Source organism: Chaetodon auriga, chromosome 6 (assembly GCF_051107435.1).
Source record: "Chaetodon auriga isolate fChaAug3 chromosome 6, fChaAug3.hap1, whole genome shotgun sequence".
NCBI lineage: Eukaryota > Metazoa > Chordata > Actinopteri > Chaetodontiformes > Chaetodontidae > Chaetodon > Chaetodon auriga.
In genome coordinates, this window is record NC_135079.1 from 21,336,435 (window position 1) to 21,349,272 (window position 12,838).

General features: G+C 42.0%; 1 protein-coding gene across 1 annotated transcript; it reads left to right on the forward strand.

Annotated features, from left to right (window-relative positions):
• Window positions 1-745: 745 nt before the first annotated feature.
• On the forward strand, window positions 746-11,382 carry herpud1 (homocysteine-inducible, endoplasmic reticulum stress-inducible, ubiquitin-like domain member 1). The gene is made up of 8 exons (XM_076733884.1): window positions 746-1,099; window positions 2,309-2,386; window positions 2,911-2,988; window positions 5,217-5,389; window positions 5,865-5,975; window positions 6,125-6,496; window positions 8,844-8,955; window positions 9,241-11,382. Exons 1-8 carry the CDS (start codon window positions 947-949, stop codon window positions 9,427-9,429), a joined length of 1,266 nt encoding a protein of 421 aa, XP_076589999.1. The 5' UTR covers window positions 746-946; the 3' UTR covers window positions 9,430-11,382.
• Window positions 11,383-12,838: the final 1,456 nt, after the last annotated feature.

Consider the following 12,838-nt stretch of genomic DNA (forward strand, 5'->3'; position numbering starts at 1 on the left):
ATCACAAAGCAATGTCTTACACCGTGTTTTTACACTCAAATATCCATAGTCGGTGTGTTCAATAGCTATAGGATTACTTCTTTCAAATCATTTGCAAGTCAATGTACAGCTGATGTAACGCGACTGATGCAACTTCAGTGGATAAACAAAGCTGCTTGCAGATAAGTGAGCGCTCTTATCTGAGAGGGTAAAGAAGAAAAGAGCCTTCACTCTGTCTCCATTTTGAAGTACGGAAAACGACAATCTTTGAAGAGAAGTTACAGGGGAAGAGCGCTAATACTTATACAGTATATTTTCAATATATCAACGGTTGCTGGCATCTCTTGGCTTTGAGGAAGTGGTGCAATGGCCCACACCTTTGTAAGTGCAGTGCATACGAAAACAATGTTCTGACACTGTGTGTAGCTTAAAGCAAATGTTAGAAGTTGTTCCTTGTTCCAGCAGTTCCGTTTAATTAGTTTGTTCCGAAATCGGGGTAACAAATCAGCCATATGAAATGAGGCACGATTACTTGTTTTCTTACTGTATAAATAAATGTTTATCATTTGTTCTAGTACACGGGCAAAAATGGCAACAGAGTGAGCAGTATCACAACTGTATTTTTATTTTTGAATAAACGATCTTCGCAACCATAATTTTGCGCATGCTCACATGGTCACGATTCCCAGAGCCTCCACGTCTGACACGAGCGCACAGTAACCAATCAGGAATGGCCACAGTGTGTTTGGAAACAACATTCCTCCCTAATAAGGTCCCGTATGACAGCCAGCGGAAAGACACCTTGGCCTCAGCCGAGTTCTACAAGTTTCTGTTTAGACGAGACAGGTTGCGTCGCGTTTCCTCTTTCTGCCCAAATATCGTGTAACGAGAACCACTCCCATTACAGCTGTAGCGAGTAAATAGTACCACTCCACGGGCGAGACTGCTCTAGTGAAACTGAGTAAAAATGGATGTGGGACATTCTGAACAAAAGACCATTACTCTTTTCATAAAATCACCCAACCAGGCTCACGAGGACCAAACCGTCGAAGGCGTCTATCTGAACTGGACTGTGAAGGACCTGAAAACGCATTTGTCGACTGTTTACCCAACCAGACCGGTGAGTTGTTGCGAGGCGGATAAGTTAGCTAGCTGCTGTTAGCATGGGTGGTTAGCTCCTGTGCCAGGCAGCTCGAGGCTGTGTCCTGGAATGTCATGACCTGAGCCAGCTGACTGAGTCAAAGGGGCTCATGCTAGACAGAAAGCTAGTTTGTAACAGTATATACCACAAGCCTTACATGTGTGAAGCATGTGTGTTTGAAATGAGTCTGCTATATAACCAGATCTTTGCTCTTGGTAAAGCTTTCGAAATTCTAACGTGAGACTTGGATTGTGAAGCATAATGCAGCTGTTGGGTGATGAGGCGGGATAGAAGTTGAATGGCAGGAGGGGCTGCACTCAGTCCACTGTAATAACAGGGTCAGCCAAGTACCTCAATTCTTAAGCATATGCAGCTGCCAAGTTTCATCCTCCCTGGAAGACAGCAGCTTTGAAGGGCACAGCGTCCATTCAGGCTGCTCCTAAGATGACCGAGGACAGACGAGCAGAGGAGGATCTATGCTTCAGGAAGATGCAGGGGATGCTGATGGAAAGTGAACAGATGAGGCAGGGCCAGATGGTAGACTGTCAGATATATTGGTCCAAGGGTTCAAGTTAGGTCCCTCCGTCAAGTTAATGATTACTGATCACTTGTCACTTCTTGGGAAAATTAGCCATGTGCTTTAGTCAAGGTTGAGTCATCAGTATTTCCACCAGCTCATCTGCAGTGCAAGCTGAAACTGAACACATGAAGACATAATTGATGCATGTGAAATATATTTGTACAGGTTGTATCAAAATCAGAGATTACAGCATGTTTTACAAGGAAAAATAACATACGCATTCATACAAAGTTTTCAAGTTGTATACAAACAGGACATGAGAAGTTAAACCTTAAAAATGTAGAGTTCACAGGTACAAACATATTACATATATATTACTTACATGCATTTATCAACCTGCATACACATGAATGTACATGCTACATGCTATATGATCAATCAAGATTACTTTCTTAATCTTGATTGATCATTTTATTTTGTTTTTATGGCAACTAGACATTTACAAGCTACTGCATTGTGAAAAATAGCACAACAGTAAGGACCCTACTTGATGGAAAGCCATGGTTCTGTTTTGTTGTGATTGTTTTTGCTATATAAATATACTTTGCCTTGTTTTCCCCCTCAAACACTGATTGAGTTTGAATATTCCACTTGTTTGTTTTCTGTAGGCTGTGAGTGACCAGAGACTGATCTATGCTGGTAAACTGCTACCCGACCATCTGCACATGAAGGATCTCTTCAGACAGGTATGTGACAGAATATGGCTGTGCTCACAAACAGTAATTTGACACTGGTCTAAATACATTTCCACAGAACCTCGTGTCAGTGAAGTTTACCATATTCTATCTGTAAAACCTAAGGTTAGTCAACATCATAAGTTGATTTTATTTCGATGTGCAGTTGTTTATACTGGTAACAAACTGTCTAGAGAGACTGAATCTAGCCTGCTTTTCTCTCACCAACCTTTGTCTGATCATGAATAGCCACAAAGGATTTCCATGGCCTGAGAAAGGGTAGTTGTGCTTTGTAAAACCAGTACAGTCTAATATTTCATGTGTCTGGTTTATGGGTTTTTGTGTTTGTATCTCAGCAGAGGTTCATATCACTGCAGATCAGATCATAGTACCAGTTGTAAGAAAGACAACTCCAGCACTGAAAGAGGACATCAGCCACATCACTCGTTGTGTTTGCTGTGCTTCTTAGGCTTGAGTGTACCAGTGTGTTTTATCATGTAATTCTTCTAATCAGGCATTTATGTCCACTCTCTCAGGCTGACTGCATTCCCACACTGCACCTAGTGTGTGCTTTTAGGAATCCACCCAAAGGACCACTGGGAGCCAGACCCAAGGTGAGAAATGATGATCTTTGCTCAGATTCAGCTTCATTCAGATCTTAGGCAATGTTTTCAGAAAGTACATCTTCAAGTGGGAAGTTTTGTTTTGACCCTTTTTTACACAGATGATTTAAAGTTGGTGATGTTGGTCAGAGCAGCAGCAGCAGTTGTGTCAGGATGACCTTGGGCCTCACTGCCCACCTTTTGCTGCGCCCCTGGCCATACTAAATTATGTAACACATACATATATCCAACTAACCTCTGTGATGTCTGGAACTGCTGAACTGCTTCTCTTTGGTGAGGCATCTGATGTGAGATGATGATGATGATGATGATGATGATGGTGATGATGCTACTCAGCTGGTTTTCTAGGTTTTGGGTCAGTCAGTCTGGAGAAGAACTGAGACTTCGCGAGAGTCAGTTTAGAAAAGAGCTGCTCTCAGCAGCCGATTGTTGCTCTGCAGCTCAATGGCTTCATGTTGTAGGTTGTCAGGTTTACATCAGCTGATTCAACATCAAACAGCAAATATGTTCAGTTCCTTTTGTTGACTTTTCATGTCCTCAAACCTCTCACCAAGAACCTGAAGAAGTCAAAACAGGATTTTGTTCTTCCACAGTAGTAGTATTCTTTCCAGTTTCACCTGCCGCAGCTTTAATTTCCCTTCAGATGATTTCACACTTGAAAGCAGAGAGCTGAGAAGCTGCTGGAGCTTGAGGTTCAGCTCCGAAAGGTTCTTGGTAATTGCTATTACTGAGTTTCCATGTCAGGTTTTCCTTCATCTCTGTGAATAATTTCCAGACAAACAGACACTTTGGAGCAGTTTTACTCTGTCTGGTGCTCTCAGCTCCACAACAGCAACAAGGCACTCCTTCACAAATTCTCATTCTGAGTGAGGTTTCAGCCTCTCAGCTATGAGCTGGCTCACTACAAACTAACCTAGGCACACTATATGGTTTGTCCACTTTTCTTGGAAAACACGACACTCCGCATCTACTTACACTTTTCTGACTGTCGCCATGATGCATTGACACGATATCAGAATGTGTTAGTCCGCTAGTTTGTGTTATTTGCTTTGTAGATAAAAAATAGCTTTTTTGCATTTATGGATTGTCTTGCGGACCGGATCATACGATCTCGTGCCCATTAACGATCTGGAGGCCGGAAGACCCCCCCCCCCCCCCATATAGAGCATGCGGGAGCTGATAAAGACAGATTGCCACGCTTCTCTTTGTTTCAAAGTGGAGGTTAGCGGTTGGTCGCAACTTGTTAATCAAACCTATTTAATGAGAATCAAAAATGAATATAATAAGGTAGGTGGTTGGACTTAAATCAGGTATCTGGTTGTTAAGCTGGCAGCTTACAGTTTTCTTCTTATCCAATTTAATGGTAAAATTCAATTTTTCGGCCTTCCTCTGGAGTAAATTCTGATCTTAATGTCAAAATCATCCTTTTAAAAGTACTTCATGTATTTCTTGTGATGGTGAGGAAATGAAACCTGAATGTTCAGTGAACCTCTTCATGGGTTTTATTTTTAGATTGTGACCATGTAAGAAAAACAGCTGGTGTCAGTCAGTTCAAATATTAGATTTGCATACTGGACTTGTTTCACATATTCCCACTCCTTATGTGCAGTTTGTTTTTGAGTTTTTTTTACAATGTTGAGTATCTACATTAGCTTTTTACCTCATTAAATATGTTTAAAGTCATTTAGAAGAAGACCTTGTTTTTTCTCAATATAATGATAAGATACTTTTGCGTGCACTCATAGATTAATCCAGATCACGGTTAGCCACTGAGTTCCAACTGTTTTTAGAAATTCGTCAGTGATGTTTCAGTCAATGACATACATCAGCTGTGCGGGATTTAACAGGAGCTCCAGCCTGCTGTGCCATATCAAGCTAAAAGGCGGCAGGTTTAGTTTGGATTCTGGCAGTCGCACCTTTTCACCTCCTTCCTCATTGCCATGACACCGTGAAGTGGAACTGTTTCAGTTCAGCTGTCACCCCTCAGAGCTCAGCTACAGTTTTGAGATCAGAAGTACAGCTAAAGATAAGTCTCTTTAGTTTCACAACACTTTCATGTGTCCTGCTCTGCCTCAGCTAGTACTGCAAAACGTCCAACTCTTTGTACTTTCTCGACGATAAAACTCATCTCCACAGACTTCTCTCATTAGAGTGGGTCTGCTGTACTGCTGAGTGACATTGCTCAGATTTTAACTTTAATTTCAAACTTGTCTTTGCAGACCAAAGAGACAGAACAGCCACATCCCAGCAGCTCCTCCTCCACAGTCATGAATGCCAGCACTCCAGAGCTGAGGCAGAGGAGGCAGACCTCTCCATCTTCAGCTGCTGCTCCAGCTCACACACACACCTCTGTGTCTCCATCAGGAGCTCCTTCGTGGCCTGCTGCTGTGATGTAAGACATAATGGAAGAAATTGTGTATCTGCTGATCTGTGTTTTGTTTCATTGACATGACCAGGTACCAAATTTTAGCTGTTCAGGGTATTTTTCCATTAAAAGAGTATAAGAATGATTCACACATTCTGTTTTATTTATGCTTTACACAGCTGTAAATCTGTGTTGTAGCTAGAATGTTTTATGATCTTTCATCATTTCCACTGCTTTGTGTCAGTGTGTCATATAATAAGAAGCGACATTTGCTGTCAATGGAAGTAGATGTATTTGTGTGACACTATCAATTATTCGGGCTGCTCAACAGTGATTACATTTGAACTAAAGAAAGTAGGAGGAGAAAGAAGTATGAATTAAGAACGGACATGACGTCTTTTGTTATTGTTCCCATGTATGTTGTCTCGTGGATCTCTTTCAGTGGGTAAATGTTATGGTATTGAACAGATTTGTCACAGATGTCTGTCATCTGTCCCTCCAGGCCTGGAGCACCACAGATGTCTCAACCAGCCTTTCCCACCTACTCCCTGTACAGCCCTCAACAGCTACTGTGGCTTCAGCACGTCTATGCTCGACAGTATTACATGCAATAGTGAGTTTTCATTTATACAATTGAATTCATGCTGCATGTGTGTTGGTGTGAGTTCTTCCTTTCTCTCGTTGTGGTCTGACATGCCCTTGGATGACTTTGTCTCGCTGGTTTCTTAGACTCTTGATGTTTCTGTTTTCCTTCACCAACAGCCACGCAGCACTGGCAGCAGGAGGCACCCTCCCCTCTGCACCAGCTACAACCATCGGTCAGTACCCAGCTGTTCCTGCCCATCAAGTACCTGTCCCAGCTCCCTTAGCCAATCAGAACCCCATCAACAACCTGCCCGCGAATCAGAACCCAGTGCAAGACGCTGCTTTCATCAACCCTGGCGAGGCCAACCAGAACATACAGATGAATGCACAGGGCGGGCCTATGATGGAGGATGAGGAGGACGTGGAGCGAGATTGGCTGGACTGGTTGTACTCCGCCGCAAGATTCGGGGTTCTGCTTATGATCGTGTACTTTAACTCCAGCCTGAGTCGCTTTCTGCTGGTGATGAGCACCCTCCTCCTCATGTACCTGTAAGTTCAGTCTTTCTACTTTGATGTAACTATGAACTGTGACAAGGTCAACTACTAAACTGTTGTGGGTTGAGTGACTTCCTTAAAAACGGCTAACTGTAGAGCTCATAGCCTGACTGTCCCTGATCCGAAGCTTGTATTCGCATCCACAGCCTTTCTCCAAATCAACACGTCACGCTGGGTTGTTTGAGTTGTCCACACTAGTTCCCACTTGACAGCAGTAGTCAAGGTGACACTAGTAGTCAATTAATCAATCAGTTGATCGATTGAAATCAAGCAAAAATGCCAAATATTCTCTGGCTGCAGCATTTCCAATGTGTGGATTTGCTTATTTTCTGTTTGTTATATAAATGTGAATCAAATGTGTTTTGGGGTTTTGGACTGTTGTGTTGCTCTATCAAAGCAAGAATTAAGGACACATCACCTTGGACTCTGGATTTTGACAGGTGTTTATCACCATTTTCTGGCATTTTATACATTAAACAATTAGTCGATCATCTGGTAAAATTAGCAATATATGATAATAATCAATGGCTGCACTCACTAGCAGTACATCTTGCTCCTAGTAGATGTCAGAGCATATTAAATAATAATTTTTGCAATTCACTGAATAAGTGAAAAAGAAAACTGTGAAACGAACACATTCGTTCATTCTGGTCAAAAGATTTTTGTGGGACTAGTTTCTTCTTTGGAGGACACTAACAGCCAGTCGATCCTCATACTTGGAAAGCTTCGCAAACAAGACAAACCACAGTCTGAACTGAGGCTCGAGTGAATTCCCTCCCTCATGCTGTGTGAACTCCAGGGGAGAATTATTACTACAGAGAGCTCAGTTCATGCTGCTTAGCTTAAGCAAAGAGTAGCTGAGAAATGTCAGTACTTGTGAAGTATTTACAAGCAGTAAATTCTCAGAAATATTTACTGCTTTTTGCTCCACCATATGAAAAGTGCCATGTTGATTATTTCCTATGACATCCTATTTTAACTATAATGAAGTCTCTTTCCTTGACAAGTCAGAGCTCCGTTTCAGAGGTGTTCGTGTTAATGGCTCAAAGTTGGCTGCAGTGCACACACACAGAGGCAACATGTTCCACATCAACCCTGCTGCTATCAGCAGTTCAGGACACATTGTTCCTTGATTCAACATGTTCTGCTCTCACGCTCTGTTTGCTGTTACATAATCCATCACCACGACACACAGATATATGTACACATTCCACCACTCAGGCATGGGTTCAGTAGCTTTAGGAGTTTGTTGAATGTTTGTAATGTATGTGAAGGGAGAAACAGTTTCTGAAGGTGAAAGAAATGCTTTCATTTCATTTCAAGAAAAGAAATCCAAGTCATCTCTTTGGAAGAGATGAAAGGGAACCTGTGTGTTTGTGTCTGAAGGACACGGGCCGTCCTTTGGATAACACATGACAGTCAATATATATTTAAGTAAGGATTACTCAGCACCAAGTGTTGTGTTTAAAGTTTAGAGACATCGACAGCTGACGTCTTGTTTCTATCCCCCACCCTGACTTTCTGCTTTCGATCAGGTCTCTTCCCCTATTCCTCTTTGATCACTCATGTAAGTGAGGAGGGTAAACAGGATAAGAGTTATCATCACTTCAACACATGCTGCCTGTTAGCAGCAAAAAGTAGAATGAATGGATGGAATCATGGAATTTGAATTAACTGTAAAATGCATAGTATTGCAGAAATTGCAAATTGTGTGAAATTTATAAAAATCAGGGTTTTCCCAACCATTACAAGTGTTTATGTTCACAATAAAAGAACTAAACCCGTACGTGGTGCCTCACACACACACACACACACACACACACACACACACACACACACACAGAGTCATGACAAATAGGTCCTCAGAGAGAATTCAAGAGCTCCTCACATCTACAAACTCTTAAAAGTGCAACCAGATGCAAGAAGCAGCTTCGCTGAAGACTGACATACATTCATCAGATGAACACAAACTCAAGTTTAAATAGATGCTAATGTTGCTCCTTGTCTGCTGGATGTGTTTTAATAGGCAACTTTTGCCATATTACTTTTTATCAGGCGATCATTCTGTAGGTCAGTTTTGTGCGCACAGCTTGTTGCATTTTCCCACAAATTCAGAATGCAGGTTTAACTAGATGTAGTACTGTATTGTACTGAAACTAATAGTAATGTTATCACAGAGGCAGTTCAACATGCTCGTCTCCTTTTTTCTTTTTTTGATGTCACAAGTTTATCTTTTAAATAGTTCACAGGCTGCTGGATGTAAATTGTTTGCTGCCGTTCATTTTTTGTTTTTCATTCATGTAAACATATGTTTTGTCCTGTTTGTTTTTCTCCTCCACAGACACACAGCTGGTTGGTTTCCCTTCAGAAGGCGAGCGCAGGTTCAAGGACCAAACCATGTGCAGCCCCCGAATGTCCAGCAGAATGAGAACAGGAACCCAAACCCAAATCCAGTAAGAAAACATCTGATTCACCTTCATTTTAACAAAAGTTTTAGAGACTCTGTTTGCTTCACAGCCTGTGGTCTGTCAAAGTGATTCTGGGTTCAGAGCTGGTCTATAACCTGCATGTCGGCATGGATGTTAACTTTAAATGTAGCAGAATACCGCTGATCTGATGAAAGTGGGCTCAGTAAACTACTATAGGCTGATCTGTGGATTGAAATGCTGTCCTTTATCTTCAAACCCACCGTCACAAATGCTCTTTTTCACAATGACTTTGTGTTACTGTCTGTTCAGGCTGACGAGCTTGCTGACAGACAAAGGGAGGAACCTGCTGCTGCAGCGGACGGATCAGACGGACAAGGACCAATGACGGCGGTTTTAGTGCCTCCTCACAGGGTGTCGGTCATGTGGACGGCCTGGGTTTTCTTCAAAACTTTCTTTTCCTCTCTCATACCTGAGGCTCCTCAGGGCGTGGCCAACTGACCACCTAGGACAGACAGAGACCGTAACTTAGTAGTTTTCAGTGGGGAACAATCACGAATCCAGTTGTTGGATGAAAAGCTGGTGGGAGGAAAAGGTCTGGAGCTGTCATCTCAACAATGAATACAAACAAGGGCGTCACACAGATGCACCTTCCTGTTGAAACACCAGCAAAGTACATCAGTGCCAGACCCTTGAATTTCCAAAACTGTGAACTAGAGACGAAGGACACGGAGGAAATATCTGACAGCATTCTTCACTATAAGAAATTGTTCAGTTACATCACACCTATCCCACGTCTTCATCTGACCAAACATCTGGTTCTTACCGCTCCCCAAGGTTTGTTCCTCTGACAGGACCTTGTAAAATATGCTAGCTGGATTGCTCCCTAATCCAGGAAACAGTAGGTAGCAGCTGAGGGTAAGAAGTAAACAATGTTGGCCTGTTATCCTTAAATTATTCCTCTTGTGAGGTTGTTCATGTACGCAGGCTTTCTGATCTCCCTCGCATCAAGTCAGCTAGTCTGAGTTTTCATAATGAACATTATGATCCAGTTTGATATCCTCACGCTTCTGTGAGCCGTGTTCAGTTGAAGTAAAAATCCACACACAAATACAGTTTGAAAATAAAGTCAAAAATAATTGATCAGTGCAGATTATTTCACTGTCACTGTGTTGTGCATATTTAAAGGTGGGATGAGTCACTCTGGAGAAAGATCAGTAATACTGGCTGAATCTGGAATATCTGTCTGTGTGTGTGTGTGTGTGTGTGTGTGTGTGTGTGTGTGTGTGTGTGTGTGTGTGTGTGTGTGTGTGTGTGTGTGTGTGTGTGGGAGATCATGCCTCACGAATTGAAAATAACATTGCACCTCTCATGACTCCACTGTTTGCCTCCTGGGTGGATTTTTCTCTTATTGACAGTCCAGTGATGATGATTGTGACCAAATGCAAATTAGCCTGCTTCTTTCTGCCAAATCGTTGGGTACATTTTCTGTGATGAATAGTGAGGTTGCTACAGTTAAAAAAATAAATAAATAAATGAAGTTTTGTAAATATCCTATATGTACGCAAAGCACTTTACAACATGTATGTTATGCAAATGTTTTTATAAAGGGGTTATGATTCGTTATTCTTCATGGGAAGATTTATTTAAATAGAATTCCTCGAGGGCTCCAAGTTTTGTTTGGTTTTTTGGAGAGTTTCATTTTTAGGTCAAGTCTAACATCCCATTGAAACAGAACCGGTTAAAGGTCATGCTGCGTACATTACAGCAAACATCCCCTCAGACAACAAACAAGTTTGAACGAGTTGAGGCCAGCGTACTTCTCAGCTGGCTCGTAGGCCCTTTGTCTGGTGTTCGCTTGGTGCCCACATCTCTTTCATGAAGTCTTTTATTGTCTTAGCTTCATTCAGTGAACGTTCCAAATTCTAAACTAAATGCGGTGCAGTGAAGCCACGCCATTCCTACTGAACCTGATATTTTTAAGAGATGTTGTCTCATATTGATTGAGAAAGCTTCACTGTCTCTGAACAGACTTCTTATGAGTGCAGACTTGAGTCCTGATCTGTTGTTTTTTGAACTGATTATAATGAGTGCATGCTTTGTTGATCTGTAACAAGGAATAAGTGGATTTTACGATCTTATCGGTGTCACTGTAAAAGGGGTTATATTACACCTTTTTAAGTAAACAGGGTAAAAGTACTTTCCCTCTTCTTGTATTCCAATCAATGTTGTGTTTTTCATGAGCCCCTGCTGTAAAGTTAGCACTCTGAATCCCTCTGCAGACTGACTGCGGCTTGTGACATTGGTCACTGTGTATAATTGAACATTTTAATGTTAATATTTTCTTTTTTGTTTGTCTTCCTGTAAGAGTTGCTTATTGATGATGGATGCAGAATGAAGTGTGTGTGAAGGGAGACTTGCAATAATGGATGCAATAAATGTTCCTGACTTTAAACGGTTCTTCACTGTGTCGATTTGTTGCGGACGTGTTTGTGAGGACAGTGTTTGTACTGTTTCTGCAGTTTGTTGACCCCGTGTTTCAATGCATGGACTCACTGACGGTCTGGTAACCACAGGGCACTGTACTGTACACATGTACTGTAGCCTGATAAATGTTATGATGTTGAGTGAACCCTCTAGCTACAAATACAGAGTCTGCTGTAGACACATGCTTGTGCTGAGCAAGGCACCAGTCCCCTTCCCGCTCAGGGCGTCTGACTGTGGCTGCCCCATCACTCTTACATCTCTCTCCAGCAACTGCATGTTTATGGGTGCTGCATATGTGTGGAAATTTACAATGTAGTGAAGAAATTGAATTTCTCCCACCAGCAGCCATGTATAACCCCTGTAAGCCTTCAGATAAGATGCAGTTCATTTGCCTTAGACAGACTCTGTGATCCTGTATGTGTATAGCGCAGTAATTTGACCCATATGCTAATGTGCATGCTAACGTCTTGATGTTTGCATTGATAGTAAGTATAATGCTGGCTATTGTCACTATGTAAGTTTAGCAACTAGCATTTGTTAATTAGCACTAAACAGAATGTTTTACAGTTTGATCAGAGACCAAATTACTGGAGAGATTGAAAGTTTGACCAAATGATGACATGAAAAACAATGTTTGTAAAGTTATTGCAGTTGATCTTGAGGGGAGCATGAATAACTGTGCCAGATCTCTTGGCGATCCATCCAATAATTGTTGAGACATTTCGCTCAAAAATCTCAGACGGGGTCACCTTTGTCATTAGAATACATCTTCCATCTTTCCCTTGGTAAGTGAAAACTTTCACCTGCTGGTGTTGCTGAGTGAAAAGTCAGTACAGTTTGTCCACTGGGGACCATGAATGTCAGCACAACATTTCATGGAAATCCATCCAATTGTTTTGAATATCACCTGTTGTGCATGTTGATTGACACATTGTATGACTTTGCCCTTTCCAAACCCTTTCAACCTCAAACTGAGCTTTTTTCAAGCTAATGATTGACTGTGTTTTTGGGATAGCTATCATCACAACTATAATAGCAAATTTGACTCTCTCTCTCTGTGTGTGTGTGTGTGTGTGTGTGTGTATGTGTGTGTTTGGCTTGAGGGATGTAGTTTATGCTCTGTCCTTACACATAAATAACTCAATGTTGGGTGGGGTGCTCACACTAGAGGGTGCCCGAGCTCATGCACAGGTCATCATCTCGATCAGTTACTCCTGCTGTTGGGTCCCTGCTGACCCCACCCCCACCCACGCCTGCCCTCAGGTAGATCAGTTACTACTTTTGTCGTTATCTCCAATCTGTCTTTGTGTCGTACTATAACCCCCCTTTTTCCTCCCAAACCAAACTCATTCAGCGGGGAATCACCTCCGGGGAAAGGATAGTTCACGTTACGGCCGCTTTCTGTTGAGTTTCCCTGTGAGCC

Bases quoted from the DNA above. Each gene is read 5' to 3' on its own strand.
- herpud1 (XM_076733884.1), top strand. From the start codon at position 947: ATGGATGTGGGACATTCTGAACAAAAGACCATTACTCTTTTCATAAAA. The intron at 1,100-2,308 runs GTGAGTTGTTGC...TGTTTTCTGTAG, and splicing joins CTGTTTACCCAACCAGACCG to GCTGTGAGTGACCAGAGACT. The intron at 6,497-8,843 runs GTAAGTTCAGTC...TCTCCTCCACAG, and splicing joins ACCCTCCTCCTCATGTACCT to ACACACAGCTGGTTGGTTTC.